General features: G+C 42.2%; 1 protein-coding gene across 3 annotated transcripts in view; it reads left to right on the top strand.

Moving 5' to 3' along the window:
- RTN4 (reticulon 4) overlaps positions 1-12,845 on the top strand; it is a 43,442-nt gene that overhangs the window by 18,060 nt on the left and 12,537 nt on the right. Inside the window, exon 1 of one of the 3 annotated variants that reach the window (XM_032183837.1) lies at positions 5,037-5,198. The exons of 1 other annotated variant lie outside the window; for it this stretch is intronic. In XM_032183837.1, the coding sequence (XP_032039728.1) occupies positions 5,165-5,198 (34 nt within the window). In that variant the 5' untranslated portion in view covers positions 5,037-5,164. Of the gene's footprint in view, positions 1-5,036; positions 5,199-9,620; positions 9,691-12,845 lie in introns of those variants that run through there. One more of the 3 variants, XM_032183838.1, reaches the window with a different exon arrangement.

Raw genomic sequence — 12,845 nt, 5'->3', positions numbered from 1 at the left:
AAACCTATTACTGCAGAAAGCACAGTTATGTTTTTATAATAAAATCAAATGTTTGGGCAAAAAGCCTTATTGCAAAAATGTTAGTTAAGAGATTAAAACCAACAAACAAAAAGAAACCCTGAATGTTACATGTATATATTTTAGCTTTTTTGTTAGTTCTTTTAACAGGAAGTTTTTGGGTCTGACAAGGACACAGCTGTTGCTGTTCTGTCTGTATGGAACTGCGCATGAAAGCAGAGGAGGGAGTTGAAGACTGTCTGCGTTCTCCTGTCTAGTGGCACGATGCTGTGACAGGGCACCCATCTGTCCTGCTTCTATGTTAGCTGAGGGGCAGGGGGCTGGGAACTGGGGAGCTGTCTGCAGTCTCTGTCAGTGGTTGTATTCACCCTATAAAGCAGTTGTGCTTTTTGATATGCTGTATTGCTTGGGAAGAAAAAATAATTTTCTGTCTTATTATAGAGGAACATTTTCTTAAAGTTAAATAGATGAGAATACAAAATGAAAATCATCCTTTTTTTTCTAGATTTATGTTTGCTTTTTAAAGTATGTGCTGTTTTTTGCTCATGGTTACTGTGTTATGGAACATGGAACTGCGCTTCTGGGACCTGCCTCCAGATTCTGACCACAAGCCTTGAATAAAATTTAATTTTGATACCCAATTACTTAAACACAAAGTAGCAGACAGAGTAACAAAACAAAGAACACTTAGTTGCTTCCCACTCTCTCAGAAAGGAAGGGGGGTCATTCACAGGGCCAGGAGTGAATGTGTGTGCGTGTGCTTCTGAGTCTAGCTGTATTGTGATGTTCTCAAATACTTACCGCTCCTGTTTGTTGAAAGCTGACCTAAATGCAAGCATGCCTCTGTGCACCTGCAGCTGTAACTTCTGACTGTACCAGTGGACTGCAGGGAGCCAACAGCAACCCAAAAATGACTGCAGATTATGTTTTTTAATAAAAACCATCACCCCAGTAAAGCACACAAAGCTTTTAACAGCCTCGCCGGTAGCACTGGGTTTGTTTAATGCTGCCTGACAGAGCTGTGGGCTGCCTGTTGTGTTCTGTAATGGTGTCAGACCACAGGGGCCGTGTACTTCATGGCAGCAGAGATTTTAAAAAAATTGCCAAAGTAATTCAGAACTAAACTAAAGAAGCCTATCTCCATTTAAGATGTTACTACTTAGAGTAGTTTCAAGGGCAAAGACCACTCTGCAACACCAGTGCCTATGACTGTTGAACACTCGAGTGTCGCCTTAAGAGATCATGAAAAGCGTGTTTGTTTTTTTTTGCCTTCATTTTTCAATTTGGGCTGTATTAGCTTTTTAGCAGATAACCCTGCTGCTCCGACTGGGCTTTAAAACCTGTATTTTCCATCTCTGTAAAGCTGCTGTGCCCTCAGAGGGGCCCTTCCCTCCTTGTCCTCAGCAGCTGCAGCTTCGCTCAGGCCTTGTTCCCATGGGGGTGTGTGTAGGGCAGTGGTGCAGCGGGGGCTGTGGGCACTCCTTTTACAGCATGTTCATTAAAGAGGGCTTTGATGCCACCTAGTGTTTGTAAAGGAACAGGAGCTCAATATGACTTCCAGAGGATTGCATTCAAGGTTTTGAGAAATTCTGACATGTTGAAGTTCACTTAATATTCGCAGAGTTGGAACCTGTTACAAAGCTTAGCCCTTTTGTTGTGCAGACTTTCTTCACAATAACACCTATTTACTTCCGGATACAGGCAGTTAGTTCGCATGAATATGATAGAAAAACACCATTCCATAATCTTTTTTTGATGCATGGCACACAGAGTTCTTTATTTGACCAAATTGCAAACTCAAAGTATGCTGTAGAGTCCCCAAAACCTAAACTCGTGTTCGTGACACGTAGTTGTGTACCTCAGTGTAACTATGCAGGCATTTTAAATTACTCAGACTGTTCGTGCCAAGTGTTGCAGGAAGTTTAAGAAATGGCTTTGAGAAGTTGATTGTCAGGCAGTCAGTTTCACAGGAAACCCATGTTTCGTGGTGCTTTTTGTTCTCTGCAGGTGTGTTTGGATGTGCTGGGGTTAACACTAGATTGTACAGGCTTACACAGCTCTTATTTGTATGTGCTAACAGTGCTCAGTACTTGAATTACAAAAATACAGCAAAGTACTGACACCTTACGTATTTTATATCTTTTTGAGGGGGCGCATTTATTGTGCTCTGAGAGGGTAGCTGAGTGGTATTGGTGGCAAAGCTTTTCTTTTTACTCCCAGACAGTAAGGGCAGAAATAAAATACATCCTGTGGTTCTGCAACAGCAAGCCAGGTTGTTGCTGTTACATGAAGTGTAAAAGAAATTAGAAATGCTGTCTTGCACCAGCACTGCATCCACTTGGTTCATTTCTGTTTATTTGTAGCTCACTTAGGTAGAGCAGTTCAGCAGATGGGAAGCATTGGTTTTGTTTTTTATTTGACTGAGGGAAAAATACCCTAGAATGCCTCGGATCAGTTTCCTTCAGGAGCAGGTTATTTGTAAAATAACATTTGATTCAAGATAAAATCTTGATTTACTTTCACCTGGTTATATTTTTAGATTATTTGGCTCTTGAGGGCATCATAAATAGAGACTTCTCTTCCAGCGTAGAGACTCTGGGGAGGAGCAGGAAGAATTAAAAGCAAAAACCTTGAGTGAAGTCCTTCTGAAGGAAAGCCATAGACCTGCTGTGTTTCGTTGGAGCTTAGGTCACCCCTGTTGAGAGGTAAAGGCTTTTGCAGAGTTCAGAGCGAGGCGTTTTGGGTGTGGAAGAATTATGGAGAAAATGGGGTGTTTGTGGTAAATTATCAGCTTTCCCAGAAGCACAGATGGGCGGCCAGCACTGAGAGCCATGTCAGGCGCGAGCAGAATCAGGTAACCATCCAAGTGTTCCCCTGCTCCAAGTCAGGAACATAACAGGCAGCTGCTGGGGGAGATTTAATGACGGTTTGGTGAGTAAGGCACCCGCCCTGCAGCCGTGCAGTCCCTTTGAACATAGGTATATCAGCAGAGGGACGCGCTTTGAACTTGATTGCATCTGTCTGCGTTGTCTGGGTCGCTTGGTAATATCGTTCTGTAACCAGCCTGTTGGCTGGGGAGCTCTAGCCTGGATGTTGGGGCAGAAACATGCAGACACAGTGAAGCTTAGGCAGGACTGTGGGCACAGTGCAGATGCAGAGTAGCGTTACAGGGGGCTGTGAATCTTTCCTGGCACGGGAGATGTGAGCGCAGGGGCATTCTGACTTTGTTTTAGGTATCATTTGCATGGAGTGGTAGCAATGAAGGCTGAGTACGCAAATAGTGACATGCCGGCTGAGGAGGCCAGGGAGAAATTCCTGCCCAGGGAGATGGTGCCCCTGTGGGCTGGGAGGCAGGGCTGGCGGCGTGGCTCAGCGCCTGCTGCTTGGGCAGCGCTGTGCTGCACGAGCCTTCCTGGAGAAGGATATGGGGAAGGAAGGCAAAGGAGAAGCGATGAGGTTTTGGTCGAGTGTCTAGAAATCTGGCAACTGACAGAAGGAACTTTCTGAAAGCATGATGATTTAATTAATTTTGTGACAGTGCAGCTATCTGAAGAGTGAGGGGAGAAACACAGCTTTTGGTGGCTTCTAGTTGCTATTGGGAATTTCAGCTCAGAGACAGAAGCAGGTTTTTAGATATGTTTTGTACTTTTTCACTATAGGGTGAAAAGTGTACATTTCGCATGCCCCTCTTATGGTCTGGGTTTTGATTTGCCTGTTGGAATTGAGAATAAAATGCCTATCTTCTATAAATTAAAAATGAACGTAACCAATTATGCCATAAAAAGATCTTTAAATCTGTGTAGTAATTGAAGCAATATATAGGGTTTTCAGTTAATTTTGTGGTAATCTTTCTCCACGTGAGATTGTCTCTTCTACTGGAAAACTAAAAGTGGCTCTTTATGGAGCGATCAGCATCCCCATCCCAGCCATTCTGCAGGATTTCCATGGAGATGTCTGAATGCCCTTTTCTCATTCTTTTGAAAATAGCTTATCGTTTTTTTAAGAGGTTTTAGAGCAGCACTGGGGAGTTTTTAGTGTGTCTTTTTCTTCTTGACAGCCACAAGTATTAAAGAGAGACTCCATGCTAGAGAAAAGCCATACATTTTTCCACATGAATGGAAAACAGAAGGACAACATGGATCTCACAGCTCTTTCAGATTTTGAGTTTCTAGTTTCTGCTCGTCTCATGTCTGTGCAATACTTTGTATTTCTTCTTACACGTTAGTAGTATAAACCTATGGGTTGTTCTCATTTTTATTTAAGCGATGGGAAAATTTAATTGTCGGATCTGTAGCTGACAACATAGGATGTTGATTTAAAAGAGGAGGTGTTAGTCTGCAGGCATTAGGCAGAGGGCGAGATAGCTGTTCTGTCTGTGCTCCACTGAAATTAAATATGTCTGAAAGGTTCATGACGACTAAAGATACCAGCAAAAAAGACTTGTATTCTTCATGAGCCCCTTGCTTTTATTACAGGCATGGGTAAGGTCCTACCGTGTTTTCCTTTAGGCTTTTTTGTTTTACTTAACAGGAGAGGTGCGTTACAAAGATGTCTGTTAGTCACATATGCAGCCAGACAGTTGTTTTTAAAATGAGGGAAAAGCCTACACAGAGCAGATGTGTGAGTGTGCTTTAACCATAGCTTGAAAAGCAATCTGTTCATGCTCCTGTGTTGGATTGCCACTTGGAGCTCCACGCCGTTGTGAAAAGCTGCTTAGGGTGCTCTGGCTTCTGTTAACCTGCGCTGAGCCTCGCTGCACCGCTGCTGCTCCCGGTGCTGCTCCGTGGGGTCGAGCCAGCTGCTGCCTCCCTTCATGTGGGTGCCGGCGGTCTCGTCCTCCGCCCTGCATCTTTTCGGTTCTGTTGAACAGTGAGAAGCAAATGGCTGCAACAGCCGGGGATTGCCTCCCTGCCTCGGTGCCGGAGCAGCGTTAGCAGCCTGGTTACAGCTCGCACTGCGTCAGCCGTGCTCCACACCCCGCGCCGTCAGCTGACCGGCCTCCTGCAGCACCAGTGCAGCAGCAGACTGCAGACGCTGCTGGGGAAGCCCATGTTTGCCATCCCGGGCTGTAGATTTCTCCTCTTGCAGCTGTCCTGTTGGTATGCATAATTGATAATCACAGCTGGAGGGTAGATCACTGGGAGAGATGGACAGTCAGCCGAGCAGTTGGAAGGATAAGGGTATTTGTTCTTTTACCTTTTTTCCTTTTTTTTTTTTTTTTTTTTTTAAGCTAAAGATGCTGCGGGTTGCTTTTAACAAACGGTATTTGTAGCATGTATTTGATGGTGAAATGTATCTGAAGATGTAAGTTCTGTTTGTAGTATATGTAAAAATTGTAAAAGCTGTAGGTTAGAATGGATAAATATGAGCAATGCAGAAAGAATAAATTATTTATGTAGATGAAATAGCTTGTGTGGCACTGCAGATCTTCTCCAGTCCTACAGAATGTATTAAAGAACAGCTTATTTTGGTATGCATTGCACAAATACCAGCATAGTCTGATTTTAGTTGTTGAAATTCCTAGGTTATTAATAATTTAATAATATTAACCATTAGCTCAAAAGAATCTCATGTTTGCAGGTCATGCAGCTCAGTAATTTTATGAGGAGAAATTGCATGCAGGCTATAGCAGGCTGTTTTTTTTTTTTTCCCTTTGGTATATACCATGTTTGGGGTCTACTGTTAATTGTGTTTGCTTAGGATTTTTTGTAATTCTGTTGGATTCTAGGTAAAACTGTGCTAGATTTTGAGAACTTAAAGGTCTAATATCAAATTGTTTCAGGTAAATAAGTAGCTAGCCTTAAATTAGCGTGGTGCTGACCTTTGTTCCTGTAACCACCAATGGGAGATCACCATTGTAAATCTCTGTGGATCTCTGTGATTAGTGCTCAGTGTGTAAGAGTTTAAGCCTTATTCAAATACATAATCTTCAAACTTTATCAACAAGACAAGCTTTAAAAAATTTTAATTATCTCTGGATACTAAACTTCTTAAAGGTCCCTGTCGTGCTTGGTACTTGTATTTAGGAAGTTTTCCTCTTCTTTAAAACTATTGTTTCAAATTTGCGTTTTTTTGTTTTTTTTTTCCCCCCTCAGGCAAAATTGCCAGCTGTCTAGAATCTGTAAAATGCTCTATCAAAATTTAAATATGTAGAAAAAAAGTGCTGCAGGTGAAAATTCTTTGCCCTGAAGACAACCATTCTCAGTTGTAAGCTTTCATTAAAGGGCTGTAAAATATTAGGAAAAAATACCCTGCAGTGTTTTGTAATATGTATTAATGTGTAATTATTTTAAATGTTCAGCGCTCCCTATGTCAGGCCTGAAATTCTTGGGTTTAAAAAACTGAAAAGAGGGTGGGGTTGGAAGAATTCTGTGAAAATTGAACGAGTTACCTTTGGGCACTTTGGCCCCATTTTCAGGCTTTCTTTTGCAACCCAACGAGCAGGATTGGCTGTAGTCCGTCCCTCACTGCAACCGAAAGCAGGCGTTTCCTAACCCAGAATTCAAGGCCTTGAGAATAATAGAGTCTTTCTTGGATTAAAATTAATGAGTTGTCAATCATGAGCGTGCCTTTATCGCACAGGAGGGTACTCAGGGGGTTACGCCAAGCGCTGTAAGCTGTGAGCTGCTACTGCATGGAGGGGAGATGAGCTGTGGGGAGGCCAGTGGCCTGGGGTCTGCGGGCTTCTATGCAAAGCGTGGACCTGATGAGCATGTCCTGGGAGTGGTAACAAATGGGCAAAGCAAAACCAAAGCTGTCCTTCACGTATGTTTTGTGCTGGTTTGAAGAAGTGTTTTAAATTCCTCTTCTTGTTCTTACAGAACGGCATCCCGTTAGGTGGAGGAAGCTGTTTTCGTGCCTGTTTCTCCCTCCAAGGAAGTCCCTACTGCTTTGAGGTTTAATTATAATACAACTGGTATAGTCAGGGTCTGTAAGAAAATGGAAGCAGAGCAAGAAGGTTTTCTGGGGAAGCAGAACAGTCTGGTTCCTCTCCTTTTGTGACTGTGCAGTGTGGTTTCTGTTAAGATTTATTTATGAAGAGATGAAGAAGTCCTCTTTCATGTTTTCTTACTTTGTTAGGTCAGGCTCCAGCGGTGTGGAAAATGATGGGTAAAGTTCAGGGATCTATGACACTATTCGCCTTGCCACAAAATAAATATGGAAGCAAATATTGCAACATGCTTTTTTCCAGGCTTAAAAATAAACTTTAAAAAATGAAGTAACAATCAAATCTAAAATCAGAGAAGAGCCAAAAGTATGGTTCATAGATTTTCCACCTAGAGCACTACTTTCTACTTAAAATAATCTTAAACTTGTTTTTGATATGCATGTTTCTTCTGGTACAGCTGTAGTAATTGAGAAAGCAGCACAGTGATAGTGGTAAACTTCCCTAACCTGTGCTATTGATCATCGAGATAAGCAGGGTGAAATAAGTTTACCCTGGGGATGGCAACACTTTTATTTTTAGCACATTTAAAGACAGCCCCCATGGAGTAATCAGTACCGAAGTGTCTAGAATGGATTATTATTTTTTAATAATTTCAATGGGTTGTCAGGTTTTAATCGCTGAATAATGGTAATATAGGATGAACACCACAGCTGTACACCCAGGATATCCCAGGAGTATTTTATTTTATCATTTTTGATTTGTATACTGAAAATATCTCTGAGTTCTGGTTCAGATTTCATAAAAGGTGGAAAGGGTTGCATAGGCTCATGCAGCCTTTGATTTTTAAAAATTTCATGAGGAGTAAACAGGACTTCAAAATGGTTTCCTCAGTTCGTATGTTGTGCATGAGGGCATGCATCTGTGGGTGTACGATTAAGTAGAAATGAAAGAAAACGTACTGCAGTGGCTCAATTAAAACTGTTAGATAGTCTTTGCATTTGTGGGGTGGGTAACCCGGTAGTGTTGGACTTTATTTTCATTCTAGCATGTACTTTGTGGAATCTGTATCTTTTTTTCATTGCTGCGGATTGTGGGGCAGATGTGCCAGGTCTGAAAGGTGTATATGATCCAGGCTCACCGACTGACCTTTGGGCTGCAGGTAGACCCGTCGGTCCCGCTGGACTTGGTGCTTCTTTGTAGTGCCTCTCCTCAGGGCAGGGAAGGCTCTGTGGGTTGGAGCTGGCCCCACAAGCTTGGCACCACATGCAGTCATGCCATGACCACACTGTGTTTGCAGCTTGGGGCTGGTTTGGTGTTTGCTGACTTGGTGGTCAAGGTGATCGCAAGACCCATCTGGCTCCCAGCATCTGATCAGGGTAAAGTAGCCCCCTCTGTAACTGCTCCTGCTTACAATGGCAACCACAACTTGGAGGGAAAAAAAAAAAAAAAAGGTAACCTTGTCATTTTGATGTGGAAAGTCTTTAAAATGTGAAACTCGAGTGTGCTAATGGGGCCTGTGCTTGGAAGGCTTTGACCACCCATTGGGACGCATTTAAGACCTTCTCTGTAGTGTGATTGAAATTGCTTCAGGTGGGGTATTTCAGTACGTAGGCAATATCTGGCAGGACTGTAAGGTCAGGGATCTGCTCTGGTTTGGTTACCTGGGTGTAACATCACTCTCTGACTGCGTGCTGCTTGCAGTGTCTCCAGGTTAGCATTCCTGCCACTCCATCACCAGCAGCAAGTAGTGTCCTTCTAGCTGCCTTCCTGCAGCAAGGAGAAGCACAGGCTTCCCTTTCACGCAGATGTCTTTTCCAGCAGGCCCTCCAAACTAATGACCAGTTTTTTGGGGTGCCTCTGGGTCTGAACCTGAGCTGCTCCCCAGAGGTGAGTGCTCTAGGGCTCTGCAGGGCTATGGGCTGGCTGCTCGCTGCTCCACTCCTGACTTCTCGCTGGGGCTGGGGTTTTCCAGCCCAGTCTGCCCCCACAGCTGCTTGATCAAGCTTGGGAAGAGAAATGTGGCTTCAGACCTCGCCTGCCAGGTACTCTTCACGAAGGATCTGTGGAAATGTGAAATCACTGTCATAAGTGAATAAGAAGTTTAATTAAAGGAGCTGGAAAGTGCTGCTCTGAAAAGAAATTGGCAGCAATTTACCTACTGTGGTCCTCATGGTCATGATGACAGTTGTCCTTTAGCACCATAGATGCATTTGGGAGCTGCTTGTTCTCAGTGCTTGTATTCAACTTCTGTGTTAGTACAACGCTCTTCTTAACTTGATCCAGAAAAGGCTTCTATTTATGTGTCTAAGCTATTTTGACTATTATTTGAAGAATATAAGGATTTTCTGCTTGTGTTTCAGATTACAGAAAGATTCTAGTGTAACGGCTGTTGTTCACCCAATGCTTGTAAATCACACGCTGCTTGCGTTTTTTTTAAAATCTTCATTCTCCCGTTAGACAAATAGTCTTTATATGGTGCTGAAGCCCTTTGTTTGTTTGTTCTTAAAGGCTGCGTGCAGGGTAGTTGTTCATTGTAGGCACGCATCTCTGCCTGGCAGCTGCGTTCCAAGGACTTGGAGAGGGGCGGCTCCTGGCTGCGGGCTGCCAGCCTCCTGCTCCTGCCTGCGAGATTTCGCGCTCGCAGCGAGACGCAGCCAGCAGGCAGGCAGTTGCGTATATCTGCTGACCTTTGAACGCCCCAGCAGGAAGTGAAAAGGCGCTGGGTAGTCAGCTGTACAAGATCTGGGTGCATGCAAGCAAACTCAAGATGGATGCCAAAATTGGTTAGTCCCCCCCTGTTTTTTTTTTTGGTTTGTTTCATGCGTGTGAGTTAAGCTCTGTTGTAGATCTTGAGGCTTTTAATTTCTCTTTCTAAAAAAAGAGTGGATTACTCGGTTCGTGTTTTTTTTTTTTTTAAAGAGGATTGTCAGGTTAAATATATTAAACCACTATTTTTTGTCATCAAAAAACTGTATACAATGATTCCGTTTTAAGATAAATGTCTGTGAAAGAAAGCAGATACTTCAAAAATACAGTGATAAACCTGCTATCACGGCACTTGCTTTATAAGCAAAATGTAATTGGATGAGTTCTGCATGTAAGGCACGGATGCTAGCAGTACTATTTTTAGATATGCCAAGTGACAGTTCGTGCTTACCAAATGTAGGCAGCTGTTCTTGCTTTAGAATAGGCCTGGAATACTTGCATTAAATGCATGAGATTATAGTTCGTGTTGTATAAAATACAGCTTAAAACAGTTTCAGTGAGAAGAGGCATGCTCGGCAGTGCTGTTCTTGGGAGTCATTTTTTTGTTTGTTTTTTTTTAATCTGCTGTGAATATCTTATGTTTAAGTTAACACCAGAAAGCTGCTTATAGTAATGCTTTTAACCTTTTCTTTTACTTTAGAAAGAAATGCAAATACCTGTTTCAGATCAATTGGGAAAAAAAATAAATCAATTTCACCATTTAGTCTCTGGACTAAAAATTACAATTCCATTTTTCAGGTGATATATAACACCAAATTTCCCTTTGAAGAATTCACTATGAAACAAGATACACATGTCGTGACATGGAGGTTGATTTGGTCGTTCTCCAAATGGAGTGGAGACAGAGTGACGGGGAAAAGTCTTCTTGTGCAGCTTAACTGTGGTCTGGGAGGTCCTAGCTTGGGGATTTTTCTTATTACTGAGAACAAAAGACTTGAAGATAGGTTGCTGGAAGCCATTTGGTGTTTATGGTGTGCTTTAATTCCAGCAATTTGTCTTTATTTCTCCCATTTTGGAAACTGTCATACAGATGAATTATTGTCTTCACATTTTTATAACTGGGTTCAGGTATAACACGCTACCAGTTGTAACACATGGTTTCCTATGAAGCAGGAAGAACCATCTACCAGCGTAGATGCTTTAAAATTGTGTTACAGAGAAGGGAGTATGGCATTGATAGAGCTAATGCCATCTGCGGAAGGAGAATATGGCCATGCTTAGTGTGTCACATGAGCGTCACCCTAATATTAATGTATGGATGCTCAAATTGCACCATTTAAAACTAAATATAGTTTCAGTATCTGAAGCAAATACTCAGGGTGAAAAATCAAAGATTTTTGCATGATTTAGGAGCAAAATGTCCACGAATGTTTTTTTGTCAAGACGATTTTTGAAAATCTCACCCAAGCGTTGGGGATACTTACGGCTCGGTTTTGGAAGGGCTCTTCAGTTCCCAGTGTTTTGTAGGCCATGCTCACAGCTTCATCCCTAGCCAACTTCTGCATGCTGAACTCACTCATGTAAGGTGTACAGAGACCTGGACAGACACTTCTGTGATTAGAGACAAACAAACCAAATAAAAAGTTGTTCAATGTAGGGTTTATAGTTCATACCAAAGGAATTTTACTGAGACTTACTTTTTGTTTGATTGATTTTTACAAATAGTAAATAAAAGTACTTGTCTTGCCTTGGCTTAGAGCTTCATTTGTTTGACAGGGAAGATAGCAGTGCAGCTGTGTAGCACGAAGAGACCCAGATGAGTACCGGGTCTCTACGCTGGGCTGCAATTCGACGAGGACTTTAAACTGATGCTGTTCTGAGAGCAGCAGTGTCACCTCCTTTGGTCGGCTGCTCTATCTCTCACCCCATATGTCTGTGGGGTCACGTGGTGAACCGCATCCAGAATCTGATCTGGCCGACTGCTTCGTTGGTGTGTTGTTGTATTTGTCCCACTGGTTGTTGGCTGTGTGCAGAGAGCCAGGCTAGTTCTGTGCATGGCCCTGCAGAAGAAAGTAATGGGACTTGAGTGGAGGAGGGCTGAGACTGTTTCTTTCAAAAGCAGTTTTGGCTTATGACAAATTTAAAGTCTTTGTGTAACTATAACCCGACTGTAGAGCTTGATGAAATTTCTACCAATACAGTAATTTAAATATTTAGATAAAATATTTAGCATTACGAAAATGGCTTCCCTATGTTTCTCACCAGAGTTCTCGTTTTTGCAGTGCCTGCTGCTCAATGTGGTTTCCCTACAGAAATAATTAAGAAAGGACGTCAGCTTCTGAAACATGTGAAATTGCTCCAGTGGCGTTGTTGTGTTGTACCTACAAAAGGATTATGTAGTTGTTGCCCTAAAGAGTCTACTAAGTTGTTTAATGTTGGTGCATTAGCACACTTTCATCCTGCAAGAAATAATAATCGTACTGTTTTTGAATTGCTTTGTTTACAGGAATTTAGAGTAAGAATCCTGTTCTGAATTGTGATACACTATTTTACAGTTAACTTCTGCAATGTTCAGGACAGGATTACTAAGATTGTGTTGTAACAGTAGTAATTGTTCGTAATTTGTCTTGAGTTCTGCATTTAATAGCTCTTACATTACCACTATTAACAAGCAGTTTTGATGCAGAAGAGGAATTTATTCTCGTGAAGCCTAATCAGCTGTGGAAGTAGAAACCATGAAGAGTGAATTTTGTTGTGTTATCTCACCATGCAGTACAAAACTAGACCAGACTAGGTGATCCCGCACAGTTGTGTACAATGGAGAATGTGTTTGGTGGATTTCATGAACAAATTTTTTAACAAACTTCCCCCCCATCCCCCCCCAAAACCAAACAAAAACAAGCCTGCAATTGATGCACTAAGCCATTACCTATGACTTACGCAAGGGTGTAGTTTGCTTTAAAAGGTGATGCTGAAAATGGCATAATACAGCATTCTCAGCTGACAGTCACTTAGGGAAAAAATAAACTTGGTTTATAAATGAGTATTTTGCATTTGTAGCACAGCAGATTTGTCCTGAATTGAAATTAGAGTGTGGTTAGTCTCTCTTAATGGCTCATTCTGTCACAACACCATATACTCCCAAGGGAACTTCTTCAGTCAAAAGGAAACAAAACAAACTGTTGATGCCTTTGCCTCTGTTGGACTTGCAATGATACCATGGCATAGGGAT

The sequence above is a fragment of the Aythya fuligula genome, chromosome 3, assembly GCF_009819795.1.
Source record: "Aythya fuligula isolate bAytFul2 chromosome 3, bAytFul2.pri, whole genome shotgun sequence".
In the NCBI taxonomy this organism is placed as follows: Eukaryota; Metazoa; Chordata; class Aves; order Anseriformes; family Anatidae; genus Aythya; species Aythya fuligula.
Note: the sequence above shows the minus strand (reverse complement) of the source record. Positions and strands in the feature narration are given on the sequence as shown.